The sequence below is a fragment of the Triturus cristatus genome, chromosome 7 (assembly GCF_964204655.1).
Source record: "Triturus cristatus chromosome 7, aTriCri1.1, whole genome shotgun sequence".
In the NCBI taxonomy this organism is placed as follows: Eukaryota; Metazoa; Chordata; class Amphibia; order Caudata; family Salamandridae; genus Triturus; species Triturus cristatus.
Genome location: NC_140590.1, coordinates 709,040,983 through 709,064,040, shown reverse-complemented (window position 1 = coordinate 709,064,040; position 23,058 = coordinate 709,040,983). Strand labels below are relative to the sequence as shown.

At 41.4% G+C, this 23,058-nt stretch overlaps 1 protein-coding gene across 3 annotated transcripts in view; it reads right to left on the bottom strand.

Moving 5' to 3' along the window:
• The window catches only part of FAAP100 (FA core complex associated protein 100), a 306,421-nt gene that overhangs the window by 154,615 nt on the left and 128,748 nt on the right, over positions 1–23,058 (bottom strand). For all 3 annotated transcript variants that reach the window (XR_014966584.1, XM_085617377.1, XM_085617378.1), the window contains exon 4: positions 19,800–20,734. Coding sequence is in view for 2 of the 3 variants with exons in the window: in XM_085617377.1 (XP_085473503.1) it covers positions 19,800–20,734 (935 nt within the window). In the remaining variant the exon portion in view is untranslated. The remainder of the gene's footprint in view (positions 1–19,799; positions 20,735–23,058) is intronic.

The following is a 23,058-nucleotide window of genomic DNA, read 5'->3' as shown; positions in this document are numbered from 1 at the left end:
CCCTCACAGGCATCTGGGGTCTAGCGACTTAGAGGGCTGCGGTTTATCGCTGGGTGGTGATCAGATCAAGGTTTCTGGCACAGGGCGTTGTCCTGGCATGGACGAGCTCGCTTTTGGTGCGCCTGCTGGAGCAGAGTTTTCAGTTTGAAAATTCTGGGGCTTTTGAAGCTCTGGCATGTCTATTCGTTGTACTAATTATTAATAATTAATAATTAATTATTTGTCTTGTGCAAGTGCGTTTATATTAATCAATCCGTTTGTCCTAACAAGAGAGAGTTACACGCGGGTGTGCATAAATATGCTGTTTAAAAAATAACGTGCGTGTTTTCATGTTTAAACGTTGCTATGTGCTGTTTATTTTTGAGCACAAAACGCTTTCCGAAATTAATGCTTTTCTATGTTGCAAGTGCTAGATAAATGCATACACATAAGGGTATTAGTGGGGTTAACACTGTTTAATCACTATGCTGTGGTAACGTTGTTTTGTCTCTTTTAATTAAGATGGTCTATTGAGGCCTATGTTGGCCTAAGAAAAGATGGCCGACTTGTGAGCCTGGCTGTGATTTATAATGTGAAAACTGTGACGAGGGAGACCCCTGCTGGAAATGGTCCTGAAGCTAACTGACCATGGTCCTTGCTTGAAAAACTTTCCATGAGGACAGCAGCAGTTTTTGGGAGATCTCCAAGAGAAGTGAAAGTGTCCTTGGCAGCCTTGGGAAACAAAGGAGCCTTAGAGAGAAGCTCTGAACTGTGGCTCGATGGCCGAGGAGAAGCAGGATTATTATGATACATGTTTTATTTTCTTGGTTCCTGTTCCGTAGTTTTCATTATGTGTACTTTTCCTGAGCGGAGATTCTCAAATGTAGCGATGTTACATCCTTTCCTTCTCGCTCTGCTCAGCAAGTCCGGCGGACATTATGGTTTTTTTCTATGTTCCCAATGTATCTTTCTATTGTTTAGAAACTATAAGAGATGTTAGCCTAGAGAGGGTCTTTGCCACTTGCCATTTTGCCTTTGCCGCGTACTGAATCTGCGTTGCTGAGGATTGATGCTGAAGGGACTTCGTCTTGAGAGACATTTACCGAGAGACTTGTCCTGACCCGTTCTGACATTTAGCTAGAATAGGTAACTATGAGAAATGATTTACTCTGATTGATTTCCTTTGACTAATTTTAGATAAAGCAATATAATTTTAAACATGGTGTTGGATATTCTTTCTTGTCAATTATTGGGTTTGCATTATTGATCATTGTTGTATATATTGTATAGATTATGCTCAAGGACAGTCACAAAAACCAGGTCTTATCGACCTCGGTATAGATGCAGGGTGTTTAGGAGTGTTTTCCTTCCACAGGTTTATTGCTGGTAGAGTATTTGAGCGTATGTTAGTGAAATGGGCCCTAGCGTATGATGTATGCATGTGCGTGTAACTGTGAGATTACTTTATTCGTGGTAGTGGGAATATTGTACACACCCTGATCTCTATCAATTTCCTGGTAGCAGAGTTTGATGGTTTTTGATGATTGTCTTGATCTGATAAGATTGTTTTTATTGATTTTTGATTATTGGTTCATGTTGGTATATGTACTAATACTATATGTTGGAGTCGTAATGTTGAGTTATATGTAGTGCTTCTGGAACTTGGAAGCTGTAGCAGTTCCGTAGTAGGGCAGAGGGAAGTATATGCTGCTCTCGGGAAAGACGGAATTGTGAGGAATAACGTGTGACAATCGAAGTTGCGCGTCACATTGTCTGGGTTCGGAATCAGTGACATCGTCGTATGTTACTATTAGATATTTCTGGTATATAAGGAGTGTGTATGATAGTGAAGGTTATCTGTGAAACTCTGGTCTTAAGTCCCAGGGATCCGTAAGGATTTCCGTTAAAGCTTATCGCGGGAGGAGTAATAGGTATTCTCTGAGCTTATTTGAAGAACTGGGCAAAGAAAGTTTGCTTAGTTGATGTATGTTATAATTCTGTAGTGGAGCAGATTGTCTGTTCTTGGGAAGCAGGATTCTGTGCGTATGTACTATATTTCCTTTGTATGAATGTGCGTGAATGTTTGTACATTTAGTTGATTGTAAGACTCTTTGGACAAGTCCTAGAGGAAACAGTTAATGAATGTATGTTAGTAGGGCAGAGTAGAAGAAGTGCTACTGTGTCAATGAAAGGTTTCTTATGAAATAGACTCTCTTTTACTATTCTGTGGTTAGCGAAGCAGACAATGGAGATGTTTTTATGTTGTAACTAATAGATTTTGTAGAAATTTTGACACGAAGTCTACTGAAAAGATTTTGTAAAGGAGGGGTAGACGAGTGACAGAAGACAGGAGACAAACTGCAGCGACTGTTGACGTCAGAAAGACCGCGCTCTGATTGGATGGTAGATCAGAATAGTGCTCGCGCTAGGATTGGTGCGTTAGTGTGAGCCGCGCAAGGATTGGAAGGGCTATTTAGTGACGTAGACGTTCCAGGATTGGTGCGTTAGTGTGAGTCGCGCTGCAATTGGTTGAAAATTCGTATTGTATATTTATAATACGGAAAGAGTAGAGAGTTTTTTGTAAACGCTAAAATGTATTACCAAGAAGAGAAAAAGAAGAAAACATTTTTTGGTAAAGTTAAAAAGTGGTTTAGCAAGGATAAAGATGTTCAAACAAGAGAGGGCGAGTTGTTACCTCCACCGAAAACACCTGCATCCTTTATGGCTGCAAGACATGGGTTTCATACCTGTATATGGTTGGAGAATTGGGTTAGGTATACTAAAGAAGATGGTGTTCTAGCATTTCCAGAACATGGTTCATTTAATCTGGCCGTGTTGAGAAATTTACGGGAAAAGATGCTATGTCTTGACCCGAAACCGAGACCTACACAGTTCGAGGCTTTAGTGGAATGGGAAGAGGAAGTACATGAGAGAGAGAAACAAAGATCTGGAGGGTACTATAGGTATATGTTTGGGAGGAGACATGATCGTGAGACTCATCATGATCGAATGAAAAGGTGGCGAGATGTTAGTATGTCAGAGGGATTATATCCGATGAGAACAGTTGAAGGAGGAGCAGAAAGGGTTCCTGAGTCAGAAATAAGAAAATATGGAGTTAATGAGTATGAGGATGAGGTCTTGAATGACATGATTTACAAGAGACCACCTCCATATAGACCAGAACCGGACAAAAGTACACCAGTTGTTTCTCCGATAAGAGATACAGTTTGTGTTAGTGAAACGGAAAATGAGACACCTGAAGTGAGAAGTGATCATTACCTTGATAAGAATGCCAGACAATTAGCCAGAACTACAACAGAGTTGACTGAGAAGATTAGGGAGTTAACAAAGAATCTAGAAGCTGTTACGGTGCCTGTAACAATAGGTCCAGTTATGCCTGTGTTTGACAAACAGAGGACAGGTGAGAATGGACTGGTGATTCCATATGTTGGGAATAATCTGACAAATTCAGTTGGTCCTTCAGGAGATTCAGGCAAAAGAGCAGAAAGAAGTGACCTGAGACAATCAAGACATGACACATGTAGTGAAATATTGGATGCTAGTGAAGCTAGTTGTTCAGGGATGCCGATTTTAGAACCGCAAAAAAGAGTGGTTCCAGTGAGAAAAACTGCTGAAATAACAGTTGATGATTTGAATGATTGGATGAAGGTTCTACAGAAAAAGGATAAAGATTCACAAGTAATTGATGTAGCTAAGTTACGTGTAGAACTAGAAGAGCTTGTCACAGGAACAGTTCCAACAGAGATTCTGAAGAGTCATTATGATGGTGAACTAATGTTTATGTGTAAGAGTGTTACCTGGAGAGCAAGAAATACACATGACAGGCTAAGAGCAATAGCAAATGAACAGGGAGTTGACATTGATAAAGTGAAAGCTTTACAAAGAACTTACAGGATGGATTTTACAGAAAAGGACATAGAAAATTTGAATGCTACTGGTAGAACAGGACAGATTAAGGAAATGGTAGCATTATTGCGAAGATGGGGTGATGTAGAAAAGTGGAAGGATAGGTGGTACAAGAAAAGAGATGAGACTGAAGATAGAACAACTTATTCAGCATTTCCAGTGAGAGAAAAGGAGAAACCAGTGGATAATTATCCTATGAGAGAAATACCTGGAGGAGGATATGTACATGTTCCATGGACCAGACAGGATATTTTATCATTTACGAATGATTTCCCTCGATTGAGAGAAAAGCCCGTCGAGTGGTATAGGCAGGTAGATAGATTTGTGAAATTGTCAAAAGTGCTGTGGGTTGACCTGAATAGTCTGTTTGATATAATTGTTCCAGCAGACTTGTGGACTGAGTGTAAAATAGTTGTGAGTTGGCCTACTGAGGAATATCCAAGAGACCCAAGAACAGGGGCACCAGATCCAGAGGTAATGAGGAAGTATGATCAGGTGATGGTATACCTGAAGAGTAAAGTACCTGCAAAAGAGACAGACTGGGTAAAGATAGATCGAACACAACAGGAAGCGAAAGAATCAGTTCATGCTTTTTACGAGAGGCTGATACTGGCATTTAAACAATTCAGTGGAGATGAACACCTGGGTGACAAAGATTTGAGTCATTTTGTATACAGATTTGTATATGGCCTTAGACCTGAAATTGGTGAGAGAATTCGTGAGCACACAGTGGATTGGCAGAGTAAGAAAGTAGATGAGATCCTGAGACATGCAAAATACTTCAGTGATGAAATTGAAGCAAAACAAAGAAAGCTGAAAGAGAAAGCAATGTGGGCACAAGTGAAAGTTGCAGAGAGACAGGAAGCACAGTTAGTGGAACAAGCAAATAATCCAGGAAATAATGCAGGGAATAGACCTAGATATGCAGGAAAAGGAAAAGGAAGTCTTGAGGAAGCGAAGAAAAAGTTCCCTTGTCACAACTGTGGCCAATTGGGGCATTGGAGATCGGAGTGTCCTAATCCACCATTAGTGAGTAATGAAAATAAAAATTTAAATCAACAGGTGCAGAACGAAGGAAATAATCAACAGCAGCAACAACAGAAAGTTGTGAGACAGCAGAGTCAAGAGCCAAAACCGCCCTTGCCGCAGAATAGAGGGTTACAAAAGTATAATCAGGATTCAGGATTCTACAATGATGAGCAGGTAAACAAACCAAGACGTTCTAACAAAGTACAGCAGTACTTGTTAAAGAGTGAAGGAAGTGAGTCTGAGGGTGATTATTGACGGTGCCGAGGAGAGGAAGAAGAGTGCATACTTGGTGCAACTCTAGAAATAGACCAGGCAGGACCATTTGTGGATGGGAAAATAAATGAGGAGAGTGTTACTTTTTTGGTAGACACAGGTGCGACAAGATCAACTGTCAGGTCAACAGATGTTAGAAATCTTCCTCTCTCGGATGAAGCAATCCAAGTAGTTGGTGTAGCCAATACACAAATCAAAACACGTCTTACTGAACCTGTAAGAGTACAGATAGGGAAATTTTCAGACATGCATAGATTCATTGTCTGTGACACGAGTCCAGTGAACCTATTGGGTAGGGACTTGTTGTGCAAAATGAACTGCACAATTTTTTGTACACCGGATGGAATAGCCTTTGAGACACCAGATGAAGATGCTTTGTACCGAGTGACTCTAGAAAATAGAGAAATTGAGTTAATTGGTGCATTTGCTGTGTTTAATCCGGAGGATTTGCCTCAAGAGCTGAGAGACACAGTGAAAAGGACAGTTTGGGATTTTACTGGAGAGGATGTGGGATTGATGAACAATGTGGATCCAGTGAAAATTGCAGTAAAAGAGGGAATCACATATCCTAACATTCCTCAATACAAAATGACACCAGAAATAATTGAAGGGATAACTCCTATAATTGAGAAAATGATTCAGCAAGGAGTCCTGAGAGAACTACTGAGTAGTCCGTGTAATTCACCGATAATGGGACTAAAAAAGCCCAATGGGAAATTTAGGATCGTACAGGACTTGAGAAAAGTTAATCAAATTGTGGTGGCATGTTGTCCTATTGTGCCAAATCCATCAGTGATTCTGTATCAAATTCCACATGATGCTGAGTGGTATACAGTGATTGATTTGTGTCATGCGTTCTTTTCAAATCCATTGCATCATGATAGCCAGCCGATTTTTGCATTTAGGTTTGGCCAGCGTATCTTAGCATGGTGTCGAATCCCACAGGGGTATACGGAGAGTCCTTCGATATTCAATCAGTTATTGAAGAAATCGTTGGAAAGTTTGATCATGCCCGAGAGTTCAGTGCTAGTGCAGTACATTGATGACCTACTGGTGGCATCAAAGACACGTGAAGCTTGTGAAGTAGATACCATAGCTTTACTGAATCATCTGGCAGATGGAGGGTTAAAGGTATCTCCAGCCAAATTACAGTTTTGCAAGAAAGAGGTGCATTATCTTGGACACAATATTGAAAAGGGTCTGAGAAAAGTGACTACTGACAGGATCAGAATAATCAGAGAAATGAAAGCTCCAAAAACCCAGAGAGAAGTGAGAATGTTCCTGGGTATGGTGGGTTATTGTCGTCAGTGGATAATTAATTTTTCCTTGATAGCAAAGCCACTGATTAAACTGACAAAAAGTGAAATGACAGATCCATTGGATCTAGATGCAGAACAAATGGCAGCATTTGAAGAGCTCAAAAGTAAAATGTGTGAGGCTCCAGCTTTGGGTATGCCTGACTATGAGAAAGAATTTGAGCTGTACTGCAGTGAAAGAAATGGATGTGCACTTTCAGTGTTAATTCAGAAACATGGATTACTGAGAAGGCCTATTGCGTACTTCTCATCGACACTTGACCCTGTAGCTGTGGGTTTACCAGGTTGTCTGAAATCTGTGGCTGCAACATGCAGGAGTCTGGAACAGAGTGAGGGAATCATAATGGGATATCCTGTAAGGGTATTCGTACCTCACAATGTGGCAATTCTTTTGACAAGAAGCAGAACTCAGTACATGTCACATAGTCGATTGACTAAATATGAAAAAGTGATTCTGGGAGCATCAAATGTGACTCTCGAGAGATGTGTGAATGTGAATCCAGCAACACTTTTACCAGATATTGAAAATGTGGGTGTGAAGATGGAAGATGATCATGATTGTTTGGATGTGCTTGAGTACTGTACAAAACCAAGACCAGACATAAGGGATCTACCCTTGAATGAGAGTGATCATGTGTTGTTTGTGGATGGATCATGCCTGAGAAATGATGATGGTGTGCTATGTGCAGCATATGCGGTATGCAAAGTTTCAGAGGTCATGGAAGCATCACCATTGAAAGGGGTGAAATCTGCGCAAGTTGCTGAATTGATAGCATTGACAAAAGCTTGCGAAATTGGGAAAGATTTGAGGACAACTGTATTGACTGATAGTTAGTATGGATTTGGAGTGGTGCATGATTTTGGCCAACTTTGGCTACAAAGAGGTTTCTTGACATCGAGTGGAACTCCAATAAAGAATGCTGAAATGATTGGTAAATTGCTTGAGGCGATACAGCTGCCTAAGGAGTTAGCAGTTGTAAAATGTGCTGCCCATGGACTAGGGGAGGATTTTATAACGGTCGGAAACCGTTATGCCAACGATGTTGCGCAATACTGTGCCAAGACAAATCAATCCATCAACAGGGACAGAGAAGGGGAAATGTCTTTACTCTCTGTGATGTTTACTAATGTCTTAGAGACCTGGGATGAAGTGAAACAGTTGCAAGATGAGGCAGGAGAGGAAGAGAAAAAAGATTGGATTAAGGCAGGATGTGCTCCAAGAGAAACAGACCATGTTTGGGTCTACAGAGATGGCAGACCAGTGATGCCCAACTCCATCTTGTCGTCAATGGCAAGGATGTATCATGGCCAGGGACATTTGGGGAGGGACGCGATGGTTAGATCGTTCAAGCAAACCTGGTACAATGCAAAGTTCAGGACAATTGCAGAAAGCATCTGTCAGAGGTGTTTAGTTTGTCAGCAATTTAACACTGGGAAAAAGACAGTGGTGAGTCTGGGGACAATAGGCAGAGAAGGAGGTCCTTTTACAAGAATGCAGATTGATTTCATTGAGATGCCCCAAGTAAACAGACTGAGGTATGTTCTAGTGGTAGTCTGTTTGTTTTCAAGGTGGGTGGAAGCTTACCCGACTAGAAGAAATGATGGATTAACAGTGGCAAAGTTACTGTTAAGGGAGTTGATTCCTAGGTACGGGTTTCCAGTAACAGTTGAGTCTGATAGAGGTGGACATTTTCAAAATGAGCTCATGGGTTTGATTTGTGAAGCATTGAAAATACAGCAGAAGCTACATTGTGCATACCGACCAGAGGCTTCTGGTGTGGTTGAACAGATTAATGGCACAATCAAGAATAGAATTGGAAAAATGTGCTTAGCCACTGGCATGAAATGGCCAGATGTTTTACCTCTAGTTCTGATGACTATGAGATCTACTCCAGATAGAACTACTGGTTTGAGCCCGCACGAGATAATAATGGGACGTGCTATGCGCCATGCATTCGTGCCTGTCAATAAATTGGTGACAATAACTGATGACATGATTTTGGATTACTGTAAAGGCCTGGCTGACGCAGTTCATTCTGTGTTTCACCAGGTTGGAGAAGAAGCTACCACACTTGAGAAGAAGCAAGCCCATGATCTGAGTCCAGGAGACTGGGTGAGGATAAAAGTTCACAGAAGAAGAAATTGCTTGATTCCAAGGTGGGGAAGGCCGAGACAAGTTATTCTGACTACGACGACTGCAGTAAAGTGTGCTGGAGTGAAGCACTGGGTACATGCAAGTCATACTCTGAGAGTTCCAAACCCAAAAGAAGGGACTGGTAAAGAGTATTTTGAAGAGTCAGATTCCAGCGATGATGAAGATACAGAATCAGTGGGGAAAGAAGTAGGAAGAGCTTTGAATGAACCACTGCGAGTATCAGAGAGGAGATCAAATTCTGTAAAAGAGCCTGAAGTTTCAAACAGCAGTGAAAGAAAAAGAAAAGAAAAGAGAAATCACACAGAGACTACTCCTGAATCAGAAGAGGAGGAGATTGAAGAACCATTTGAGATTATACTTGAAGAAGTAGGGTCAGAAAAAGATAGAGAGGGACAGATTGCGGAAGACCCCCGAGGAGGTGTAGTGAACATTCTTGATGAGCCAGGTGAAGGGACAAGTAGACAGCAAGAAGATTGCGTGTCGGAGATCCGAGGAGGGACAGGAGTAGGGAAGTCTCAAACAGTGGTGAAAAAATCTGTGGAAAAGAAGAAAGCTGCTGGAAAACGGAAACAAGAGGCACTTGAAACAGATGATGAAGATGAACAAACAGAGGGTCGAGTTCTGAGAAAGAGAACTTGGATTGGAGAAAGAAATAATAAAGAAATAAAGCCGAAAAAAGTGTTAAGAGGAGATCGTTGGCCTAACAACAGAGTTAAGAGGCTGAGATACAAAATAATAAGAGCAAATACATCGAAAGCTGAACAAGTGAATGAAGTTTCGAGTCAAAGTTCAAAAGCTGAAGGAGAAGTATTAAAGGAGTCAAACGAACCAGTAGAAATAAAAAGAGTAAGAAGACCCAACCAAAAGTACAGATCGCCGGAATGGTCTTATGTGGCACTGTCTGAAGGAGGAAAAGAAGAAGCAGTGACTCGAGATAATCCGGAAGAGATCTTGAGAGAAGTGGTTGAGGAAGATACTGGTGAAATTCTGAAAGTACTCTTGACTGACATTGGAGAAGAGTCGAGTACTGAGGATTTAGATGTTGGAGATCTGATACAATTTGATGTTGAAGAAATTGAAGTGAAGAATGACAAGTATCCAAACTGAATAAAGGAAGGATTCACTTGGATTAAGTGAACGGAGAGATCATTTGGATAAACTGAAAGCTGAAGAATTGCTGAAGAAGAATTGAAAAAGTTCAAACAGTAGTGGAGTAGTAGAGGCTAAACTAAAATGGCTAACATAGAGGATAATAGAAATAGATGTGCCTTCTTTAAGAGGTGGTGTAGGATGTGCTGCTGCTGTACTGGATTATTAATGCTTCTATGGGGTGTTTTAGTTTTATTAGTTACTTTTAAAGTGGAGTTTGAAATGCATACAGAGAATGTGACAAATGTAGAGAAGAATTCACAAAAAGTAGTTCCAATTAGAATTAGTAATACTTACATACACAAAGATAGGTCAATTAATAACTTTTCTAGTAATGTTTTTTCGAAACTGTTATATGAATATGTGAAGACAATGGAAGTAAGGGATTGCTACGTCTGTATGCAATTACCTGCATCCGTTTCAGAGGGTGTTACTTATCATCATTTACCAGCTACATATGGTATTTCCTGTAGTATTTTAAGTAGTGTTTTTTATTTGTTAGGGAAAGTAGATTATAAGATGTCTAACAGAGATAGTATTTTTGGGCACTTGCCAATGAACAAAGAGCTGAATCCAGCTAAAGAAGCTAACACTTTTGGTGAGATTTTTATTGAAGAAAAAGGATTAACATTAGATTACATTTTTAAGAATAATTTAACTTGCAGTTTGAAAGGAGAGGAGAAAGCTTTTCTGGATATGGTAGAAGAAAGGAGATTGAACATGCATGAGAAAGGAGGAAAATATAAAGTGAGTGAGACAAATTGGGACATTGAGATGGGAAAAGAGTTGAAGAATGGGGCTAGTCCAACTTTAGCTCTAGATGCACCACAGAAGGGTAAACTTTGTATTACAAGAAGGAAATCCCAATATGATACATATTTTGTCGGGACTAGTGAGTGCCATGATACATACTTCATTGCAACAGGTTGGGGTTTCAGAGGTGGAGAAGATACAATTTTTCCAGGAGTATATTATGTTTGTGGGAATAAGGCTTATTACAAGTTGCCTGACCATTGGTATGGCACATGTTATGTGGGCCTAGTTTTTCCAAAGATTTTTCATATAGATAAAGTAACAGATGTGGAACATATTAACTTACTAATGCGTTTTAAGAGAGAAACTTGGTCTGAAATAGTGGGTGATATTTTTGGGGTTTTGATTCCAGCAGTGGGAATTTCTTTGAATGCTTATGGAATTCGGAAACTGTCCACAGTGGTTGATCGCTTATCGACAAATACCGCTGGAGGGTTTCTTTTGGTGAATACGGAATTAAGTGCCGTACGTGCCATGTCTATGCAAAATCGACTTGCCCTTGATATTCTATTGGCCAAGGAGGGTGGAGTCTGTGGAATGCTGAAAGTTCAACATTGTTGCACTTACATTCCAGACGAAAGTAAAGACCTGAAGGTCTATATCAAAAATATTACTGATCTGCATGAAGAATTAGTACCACTTGAAGCTGAGAGTTTATGGACTAAAATAGCTAATAAAATGATAGCTGTTAAGGATTTTATTGCAAAAATAGGTAGTACTATTATAGGTAGAATCCTGTTTCCCTTAACTTGTATAATTGTTGCTTTATTAATAATAAGATTGGTGTGTGTGTGTTGTAAAAACAGGGGAGGGAGGAAGAAATTGAATAAAGAAAAGAAAAACAAGAGGTTGAAAAGAGAACCTCAAGAAATTGAACTAGAAGAATTGAGGGAGAGTGTTTACTTAGAGACAAAAAGGGATGATGAAAGAGTGACTGGTGTCTGATGTTGTGTATAGGGGAAAAGACATTTCCGATTTCTCCTAAAATGGGACTAAATTTTCACTAATTTTTTTTTTTGGGTTTATTTGGTGATAAAATCACCAAAGGGGGGATTGCTGGAGCAGAGTTTTCAGTTTGAAAATTCTGGGGCTTTTGAAGCTCTGGCATGTCTATTCGTTGTACTAATTATTAATAATTAATAATTAATTATTTGTCTTGTGCAAGTGCGTTTATATTAATCAATCCATTTGTCCTAACAAGAGAGAGTTACACGCGGGTGTGCATAAATATGCTGTTTAAAAAATAACGTGCGTGTTTTCATGTTTAAACGTTGCTATGTGCTGTTTATTTTTGAGCACAAAACGCTTTCCGAAATTAATGCTTTTCTATGTTGCAAGTGCTAGATAAATGCATACACATAAGGGTATTAGTGGGGTTAACACTGTTTAATCACTATGCTGTGGTAACGTTGTTTTGTCTCTTTTAATTAAGATGGTCTATTGAGGCCTATGTTGGCCTAAGAAAAGATGTCCGACTTGTGAGCCTGGCTGTGATTTATAATGTGAAAACTGTGACGAGGGAGACCCCTGCTGGAAATGGTCCTGAAGCTAACTGACCATGGTCCTTGCTTGAAAAACTTTACATGAGGACAGCAGCAGTTTTTGGGAGATCTCCAAGAGAAGTGAAAGTGTCCTTGGCAGCCTTGGGAAACAAAGGAGCCTTAGAGAGAAGCTCTGAACTGTGGCTCGATGGCCGAGGAGAAGCAGGATTATTATGATACATGTTTTATTTTCTTGGTTCCTGTTCCGTAGTTTTCATTATGTGTACTTTTCCTGAGCGGAGATTCTCAAATGTAGCGATGTTACATCCTTTCCTTCTCGCTCTGCTCAGCAAGTCCGGCGGACATTATGGTTTTTTTCTATGTTCCCAATGTATCTTTCTATTGTTTAGAAACTATAAGAGATGTTAGCCTAGAGAGGGTCTTTGCCACTTGCCATTTTGCCTTTGCCGCGTACTGAATCTGCGTTGCTGAGGATTGATGCTGAAGGGACTTCGTCTTGAGAGACATTTACCGAGAGACTTGTCCTGACCCGTTCTGACATTTAGCTAGAATAGGTAACTATGAGAAATGATTTACTCTGATTGATTTCCTTTGACTAATTTTAGATAAAGCAATATAATTTTAAACATGGTGTTGGATATTCTTTCTTGTCAATTATTGGGTTTGCATTATTGATCATTGTTGTATATATTGTATAGATTATGCTTAAGGACAGTCACAAAAACCAGGTCTTATCGACCTCGGTATAGATGCAGGGTGTTTAGGAGTGTTTTCCTTCCACAGGTTTATTGCTGGTAGAGTATTTGAGCGTATGTTAGTGAAATGGGCCCTAGCGTATGATGTATGCATGTGCGTGTAACTGTGAGATTACTTTATTCGTGGTAGTGGGAATATTGTACACACCCTGATCTCTATCACGCCTTCAGCATGTCTGCTACGGGTCCGAGTTGTAGCTGCCATTAAGTAGGTCCTGGGAGGCGGGAGGAGAGCAGGGTGCTGTGAGATCATTTCCTGTCATGATGTGTGATGGGAAATGAAGTCCTCTTGCTTTGCTTCTTCTTCAAAAGACTGTTTTGGCGAAAAGTCAATAATGTCCTTTTCTGTCCAAATGGACGATGGGAAATTCAGGGATGTCACTTATTGTACAGGTGGTTGATGGGAGATCCAGTGATGTCACTTCCTGTGCTGATGGGTGATGGGAAATGAGGTAATTCATAAACAAGAACAAATGAAGAAAACGGATTCTTAGGGACCCCACAAGTAAACATTTGCATTGCAGTTTTAGTGCATACGTTTAGTGTATTTGTATGTTTGGGTACAAAAAAATAAAACATTTCACTTGAATTGAGTCATAGGAGGGCTCACTCAAATATTTACTCTTCACTGCTTGATAAAAAAAAAAAAGAGTATAATTGAGTTTGGTAGTAAATAATACATACAATTACATACCAATGGTCATTCTGAATTCATTGTGTTCTATGTAAATGCCCATTATCAATATAATTATATGCAAACCCCTGACTACTTATGTCATTCCGTACTACATGTAATAGGCCTGAGTGGCAAAGTCACAAAAGGATTCCTAGCTGGTATAAATGCTTTTAATGCTGCCTAATTGTACACCAGGCCTAAGTACAATTAGGCGGTAATAAGCCCCACACAAAAGTTGGGTAGTGGGCAGGCCAAGTCAGCATTTGTGTGTGACTTGGGGAATGCCCACAAACAGATGAGTTTACGAACATTCACAGGCCCCTCTCCAACTCTTTCCCAACCTAGTAATAATCAGGAATGTGCTCCTCTCAAGGACAGAAGCAAATCCACTTCTAAGGTGGGAAGCGGACCAAAACCCCCCATAGTTGGTAAGGTCTAGGAGAAGGGGTTCTCCACTGGAAAAATATTTCCCTATGGTGAAAAACAAGTACAGTTTTCCATGATTGGATTGGTACTCTGCGTATGATTCCCCTACAAGGAAATGTTAATGGCCAAAAAAGTTTCATGACTTTCCCAGAAGTCCGCATGGAAATAAATCTGTGGCTGGCGCAGCTGTTCAGAAAAGATTTGTTTATTTCAAAAAGTAGTAAATTGCACTAGTTCGTACAAGTATTTGTACAGTTGCAGATTCACTACTTTTGTGTGAATCAGTCAGTGTGTGTGATATTTTCCTTACTTGTATTGAATAACTCAACCCCCTCAGACTGTGCAGGAGCTTCAAGTTGTGCTCATTTTCACCTTTTGCAAAAGGCTTTCCTGATTGCTCATCGAGTGAGGCAATTATCAGTCACAGGGCTACACTGCAGGGAAAGTTTGTGTGAAGTCAGCAAGGTTGGACGCACCAGGTATGTTTAGGCTAGAGGCCTCAACCTTTCCTCTTGAGAGTCTGATCACTGAAATCCACCCTGAGGTACTAGCTAATATAGGGATCTATGGAATTGGTCTTCAGAATTACATCCCTGTAAGCATTTCTATACACAACTAATCTGGCACTCGAGGACATTTTATGGTAACCGAGATTACAGCTGGCACCAAATATCACAACATGTCATTTAATGGCGGTCACCTTTTGTGATACAGACATGAAAAGTAGCCAAATCACTACGACATATTGTACAGCAGTATGAGTAGTCAAGATGGAGCTGTGTATCGGGTCTTCGATGTTTAACTTTATTTCTGCACATCAAGCCTAAACCGGTACTTTAAAACTCGAAATCGGTGCCCCTCATGGGTGGGTATGCAAGAGGAGAGCATTGGGAATTTAAATGTTCGCTTGTTATGAGGGCAGCTTCAAAACTGAGGAGTCAGGGCAAAGTAAAGTGAAGCACCTCTCCATCAACAAGGAGAGAGCCTTTGCAAGCCCAGGGCTGCACCATGTACCCCTTTAACCCTTGACGTGTTGCTGTTTTATTGTCTTTTCAGGAAAGATCTCACACATGAACACTGATAAACTGAATCATAAGCCCTGGTGGACGAGCTGGTAAGAGCAGAGTATCAAGAGCATAATGAAAACGTGTTTCAAATCTACGCAAGAAGAGAAGCTTGGATGGAAAACCTTTTATTTAAAGAAGGAGCGGCCCCATCCTGAAAGGAATGACGCTGAGATCCTGCGTTCTCTGCAATATGACGTACAATGAGAACCTTTTTAGTATTCTGCTTGGAAGGCAGTAAACCAAGCCACGAACCACTTGTTGCATTGGAAAAGCAATAATCTTTCACTTGAGGAACAATGAACGACGCTGAATTAACACAAAATCCATTATGTTTAAATATGTAGCAAAGCCAGAAGGTAGAACCTTCAGTTGGGCAAGTTCTAGGTCTCACCTCTGTTTCCATGAACATAGATAATTCATCCTTTTTTAAGAACTTTCGCTTTGTGTTATGCTAGACTACGTTCCTATGGGTACGAGGGAGCGCCCCACGCTGCATACGTTTTAAGTCACGTCATATGATAGCACGTCAACAGGACTGACTGAGCTTTTTATTCTTCAAAGGTCTAATAAATCAGTACTACTGACGTGTGTATTCCATTTATTAAAGGACAATAACGTTTCTGCACACAACTCCACACTCTACAAATCATACAATACACAAGGATGGACCTGTCTGTGCCATAAAAGAGAAGAGTATTGTGGCTAATGAATAAAGAAAAAAGTCGAGGCATTACACTAATGTGATGTTTTACACCTCTGAGTGCTATAACATTTAGGGAGGAGGTTTGGAGGTGGGAATGTATCACCGTGAGTTAACAGTGGCTATGTAAGGGTGCCCCACCTGTACGGAGCACCTTCAGAGTGGTTTTGCAGGCTGGTAGAGAGGAAAAGCACCAGAGGTCAAGCCGATTCAGTGGAGCAAGTAGTTGGAAGCAGCAAAAATGGGGCACACATGGGGTTGGGAACAGTAGAATGTGAATCCTAACAGAATACAGAGTTCGGTATGGCAAGTCACAGAAGAGAGCTTCAGACAGGTCAGAGCAGCTCGGACATCAAGATATCTGAATGTCAAAATGAGAAACTCGTAGTGAGCTCTGGCAGGAAGGCAGCCAACCTGACGCTGAAGAGGAAGGTGGGCAGATAAAGTGAAGGCTGAAGGGCACACAAGTAACAAAGTAGAGAACTATGGTAATGGCAGAAAAATAATAAGTTGGAAGACTAATACTTGCCCTATTTCAGTAGTCAGGTTTGTTTGACTAATGAGTTAACGAGCGATTTAGCAGCATGGAAGAGCAGGTAGGGCAGATTTTTCTAAATGTTTAATCGTTGAGGTCTCACCGTGAGTGATGTAGATTAAGCCTGGGCGAAGCACTACGCTCCGCTCGCGTAGTTTGCGAAGTTCGCGCTACTTCGCACTACGCGAACTGCACGTAGCACAGTGCGAACACGCGTAGCGTAGTGTTGCGTAGTGCTGCGGTCATTTTTTGCTTGCTCACGGTCCTCAATGTCAAGTTGGCGACCGCGAGCAAGCAAAATGACATCCCGGCGAGACTTTTTCCTTGTTCGCGATAAGCAACATCAAGTTGGCGATCGCGAGCATGGAAAATAAACCTCCCGGCGAGATTCCCAACGCTAGGAGGTCAGGTTTCTCATTGCGAGGGGTCGCGTATGCTCGCGACCGCTCGCGATCAGAAACTACCAGTTCGCACTGTGCAAGATGCCATTTTCAATGATTGCACAGTGCCGGTTGCTTGTCCGCACTGTGCAATCATTGAAAACAACATCTTGCACAGTGCGAACATGTTACTACGCAGTTCGCGAAGTGCTACGCGTAGCTCGCGTAGTGCGAACTTCACTTTGCGTAGCTTCGCTACTTCGTGCTACTTCGCGAACTACGCCCACCTCTAATGTAGATAAAAGGAACTTAGGTTCTATTTCGAGTCAAAAGAGACGCCAATATTTCTGGTGGACAGAGAAGAAGCAGCACCGTTAGGAGGAAATGAAGACTGCGGAATGCGAGAGGATGGGTTGGTAAAGGAAGGGAGGAATATAGCTTCCCTCTTTGATGTGTCAAGCATAAGAGTTCCAAGGCCAGCCACTGCCTGACTGCGGGAGGCAGCTTGAGACGAGAGTTTGAAGCTGAGGGGTGAGAGGAAAATAGAGAAGGACAGAGAAGACTAACGAAGGAAAGCACACTGGCCAAGGATAGGAGGGGAGATTGACTGAAAGATAGGTGGCAATAAGGTTGCACCAGGCTCGATATTTGCTGGGACACCACTGTAGCAACTCCTTACACAGGTCTCAGTTGGAAGCATGTTTTTTTTGTAGTGACCTGGTATGGTAACGATATTACAGCTCTTCACCCCACTCTACCAATGTCTCCTTCTCTCCACCAACTGTCAGAGAACCTTATCCTATCAAGGTTCTGAAATGACATCATAAAGGCAATATGTAATGCTAGAAAACAACCATGTTTGTATGCCTGGACTTTTTCATTCGACTTCATTGCTTTCTAGTGTGACAATATCATTGCAGCAAGTCAGTAAAATGACAGTAAATAATATTTTTTTAAAGAAATAAGGTATATCATGTTACAGACGTGAACTGTTATTCCCACATGTAAGAACATGCCTAGCAATGGGCCATAAATATGAAAAATACGATATTAAAAATACAATAACCAAAATATTTTGCTAATATAATCAAAACAAATGTTAGGAGATAGAGAGGAGACTTTAAATAACGTATAAGAAAGACAGAACAGAAACATGATTAGCAGTTAAATTCAAACATTGGATGGAAAGGGTTAAAGGGTGATTCTGATTTTTATCCAGTACAAAGTATAAGTATAAGTTAACAATTGTTTGAAAACAAATCAGACATCTGGGAGAAGAACATGAAAGAAACCAATTTACTGGACTGACAAAAATAAAGAAAACAGCATCAATTGGTCTCAGAGTTGGCCACCACACTACTACATTTGTGTCAGACAGTGAAGCTACCTGTAATATAATTTGAGCAACAGAAAATGAACAAATGTATGTCGAAGTTACAATGTCTCCATTGCATATGGATGTTTTCCACTGGTGTGCAAGTAAACTAGGATCACATTTGGAAACATTTTAAGAGACACTACTGAACAAGTTACTTACCTTCGTTAACGCCCTTTCTGGTAGGGACTCTTTCTAACTGCAGACTCCTCGCCTTTTGAATATTTTCCGAGGTGTCAGACTGGATCTGGAAACTTTTGTGCATACACATGGTGCGAATATACATTATCATGTGGGGCCGGCCATTTTGCTTCGTTTTTGCAGATGCTGTTAAGCATCAGACACAAGCAGTCCTATTGGCTTTGTTTTGTTTGATTGCTTTATTCAGGTAGGAGGAGAGGAAGACGAACATTTAAAATCAAGGCACCCAGAACAAATGTGATTATCGTAACTCATCAAGTCATCACTTTAAGCTAAGTTTCTGACTTGGTTTGTTAATTTGAGAATTCAAGCCATCCATGGCCTCTCTGTCTTGTCTGGTCCACCTATCTTATTCTCACTTCCATTGCCCTTAACTCTCCTCACTCACAGTTCAACGTTTATTTCACAGTCGCCTCTCGTTTCTATCTGCATCTATGGAGACCATTTTATAATCACTCGTCCCACTGAAATCTTGTCTACCCCAAGTTACTTCTGACTAAATGTTATTTTAAAGGTTATATATGTAAGACACCAATGCCACCAACCAATGCCTCTCACCTCCACAGTCAACAGGTCTCCAATCAAGCCCCACTGTCTATCTGGCCTTTCACTCGAGTGTCCAGTGTTTCTGTACCTCGGCTTTGACTTAACAATGGAGCAGGACAATTTATTTGAGGATTATTTTGCATATGTCAATGACATATAGAAAGATTCATTCACATAAACTAATTTCTGTCTTGTAAACCTATTTAGATTCCCATGATATAAATACTCAAACAAATGTAAAAACAAGTTCACCACTTCAATAACACACAAATTTTCTCGTGATTTCATCTGTACCACGGTACAATAAAAGAGGTATTTTCTGAAAGTACATCAGTCAACTTAGAAGAGGTGTACTTTCAATATCTTTCAGGGGTGCAGGAGATTTTACTCCAAGTGGATGTCAGAGGTAAAGCCATTCTGCAGTCTGGGTTCCCAACTGAGAAAAGGCACTTATTTTCATCTTCTTTACCAAAGCAGCTTATCTGTGGTCTTGTCATGAGGGACTCGCAGTGTTACAACACTGGCTCACCAGTTGGCATCACAAGAGGCAGATGCAACCCCTCAACACCGTCCTGGAGATATGTCAGCAATGAAAAAGATTATTTTATGATGCATCCCCTATACATGCAACCTATCATTTATGCCTCTACTTTATGGTTGGGCTCTAGAGAGGTATGTAATTAACCACAGTCTAAATGCTTCACCACTGACATACCATTTATTGAACATGACCAACAACTAGAAACACAGCTAAACACAGCCAAACAGAAAACCATGGCCTTGCTGTTAAGTCATAACATTGAATGCCCCTCTACTCCTTCTCCCTGCTAAGAGGTCAGCTAACTACATTAAAATCCTCTATAGTAACTCAGTTCAGCCCAGAACAGAAGCTAAAACGCAATGTTTGACACAGAAAGCTAGTACAACGAGGGACTGACTGAACACTTCCCAAATGCACTCTCAACTCCACGTTAGTGTACTGCATCATACTGTACCTGCTGGAGTCCTGGGAGAGAAGGTCATGGCAGCAGCACTGCAGATATTCAAGTTCACAGGCAGCAAAGAAGGCAGTCTCTCGGTCTTCCAGTCTTCGGGTGATTTATGCACGGCGAAGACGCTAGAATGAGTACTGTAGTACAGGCTGCTTTCACAGCAGATGCTACTAAGGATGGGTCCCCCTAGGTGAAACTCCTTAAAAATGATAACAGGTGTCCCTTCCTTCATACCGGATGTCACAGTCACACACTTGCCTTGATGTCCTATGGCAACGATGCAGCCAGAACTCAAACCTGCAGAGGTTGACTCTTGGTGCTCACTGTCACCTTCTCCAGGATGCCGCCTCAAAGCCCCGATGTGAACAACGGGCTGCTCCAAGTGGTAGAGGAGAAGTTGTGGCACTGAAGGATGGTCTTGAACTGAAGGGCAGTCACTTTTCATACTATGAACTACCACTGTCTTCAGAGGAACGCAGCACAAACGTCCATCTGGGAAACCACAAAGAACCATGGGAGAATGCACCAAGGCAGCATCGACTCCAAAAAGAAGACTGAAAAGGGGAGCTTCCACCGCGAAGAATCTACGGTGAGTGAGGTCCTCGTCAGGTGGTTCGCTTCCACGCGGAGCCAGGCAACACAGGAAAGGAAGGAAACGCAACTCCATTGTTGTTTCATCGACACCTGATTTGAAGGAAGCTGGAATTTCCACTTCCCCAATTGGCTGATAGTGTACATTTCGTTGATGTGCAGGGTCACTTTGAAATTTCTGAATTTTCCATCTGCCTGCCCACCTGGACACGGTAACCAGGATGCCATTCACTACTGTGAACGCGCAAATGGTGGAGTCTGTCAAAATGCAGTGTTCCGAGCCCACGGTGTGAACGATGGGAGGGCAGCTTCCTCCACTTCGGTCAGGATCTGGCTCCTTCGCAGACCTTTAAATAAATAAGAAAAACTCAGAAATGCAACACAGTTCATCAAGCAAGGTAAAGGAAATGTCAAAGCTATCACCCACATCAATGTTCCTCATTTTACCTTAACCTGGGTGAATTTGGGCCTAATTCCACTATACTTTTTAACATTCACTATTGGCTATCTAGCAGCACAAACAGTATCCACACATGCAGATTATAAACACGCTTTAGTTCACAGAGTTTCTTTATAGTATGCCCTGTATTGAAAGACTGCATTCAAGTTGTTTTTCCACTTGTTTGTGGATGCTAGCAGTGTGCGTTACCTCATATATCCGGGTTAAGTGTGCACCAGTGCATGGCTAGGTCAGGCCACTGTGCTAGCGCTAAAGGAGGCGGCATAGCTCCTTGAGCATGAGTGAACATACAGGCTCTCACCTTGGACGCATATGTAGGTGGCCATGCAAAAATATGGTGGTGAGAGAGGGACATACTGCCCTTTGGTTGGCTCTTGCTGGTGCAGTAGTTGTGTACATGTGAGGAGTATTTGGTGATGTGGGGTTGGGAAGGATTAAGGCACGTGTACAGCTGACAGCTGGAGAGAGATGGGAATGTGAGACTTGTGGAGTCAGCAGCACTGCAGCTTTCATATTTTGCCAGAACACGGCTAGCAAAGATTTTACAAAATGTAATGGCCTTCACAGCCCTTTTATTCCATGAGGTTTGATGGCAGAAAATGAGAAAACTTAGGGGCTTTAATAAATCTGACAAAACAATTATTAGCAACATCGAGATGTGGTTTTATGTAAGAAAGTGAAAATAGGCAGAAGTTGTAGTAGCGTTAATAATGCCTACCAAGCACTGTGGCAAAACAAGTATCCTTGAAGGGAAAAACTACCATAAATGATAGCTGTTCACAAAAAAATTGCCATTACAGCAATTACTGAGAAGGAGCCCTGCCCAGTATTTTATAAATGCCTGCGCCTCTACCAGAACAGCTAAGTAAGTTAATTAAACACTACATCTATGCATAAAAACCTCAAAATCCAAAACAAGTCAAGAGACATTTTCAAAAATACAAAATTATAATTATTTGTTGTTAATGTTTGTTACCTAAGCTACGTGCTGTTTCTCTTGATGCAACATGTTGCACAAATGCAGAGGAAGTAGAGGCAAACTCTTCACATGAAAATTTGGAAACATGGATATAAAGATACATCTAAGACTTCTGACTTTCACGAGAAAACAACTTCTATCAAAAGGAGGATTTGGGCACGATGAAAAGAGCTGCTAAAAGATCAACACATATCAATTATAGATTAAGATATTTTCTAAACAGAATCTGAATGTTTTGAAAGTTAGGTTAAATGGGAGGACTACCAAACAGCATCGCCCCAGCATAGATTCCCAGTCATAAACTAACTGCAAATGAGAGCCGAAGGTTATTCTCCACGGTAAGGCCTGAATTCTTAGCCGTGCAGCCTCCATCACACATTTAGGGGCATCCAGTCCTGGAGCAGGAGCCCTAGCAGCTGAACAAAGATTAGAAGCGAAGCTAGAAACCCGAGAGTGGCCAGCCGGGCCCGCTTACAGGCTGTGTCCCCTTACAGGCTGTGTCCCCTTACAGGCTGTGTCCCCTTCACATACCTTCAGCCCCCATCACCTCCGCCCCCTTTTCTCTGTCTGCAAGGTGGGGTTAATTCCAGAGAGAAAGGGGTCGAGAAAATGGAAAAGGTTGTATAAAGGAAAGGGTTTGAAGAATAAGAATACAGTAGTTGTGTGGGAAACATCCTTTATACCCTGCAGGCAGGTCCATGACTTGCTTTTACTCTGCAGTCACTACCCCGATTGCAACGCTACCATGCATTCCTTTACCACGCAAGTCGTTACAACGACTTGCTTTAGGGAATGCGGTGTTTGGACTGGTGTTGGATTTCAAGTCCAACACCTTCCTTACTGATACACTGACAGGAGTTGGAATAGTAAATTATACTATTTCAAAGTCCAGCGCCCCCCTAAGGCGAGTCGCTGTACCAACTTGCTTGATAACGTAGCTGTCGGGGTAGTGACGGCGGAGTAAAGGCATGGGTGGGAAATGCGTATGGGGTTCTGTCATACATCCTAGTTATGAATGTGAGCAACGTTTACATTTTTTTATACCTTAGGCTCTTAACTACTACCTATAGGAATATTCAAAAGCATGAATTAAAGTAGGAGGCAGAAAACAGGACTTCCATCTAGCTGAAAATGTTTGAAAGGGTAACCCACTTTCCATTCGGCTCTGAAGCTACTGTCCAAGGCAAGATATTACCAGAAGGCACGAAGGGTTGCCCAAATAGTGATTGCAC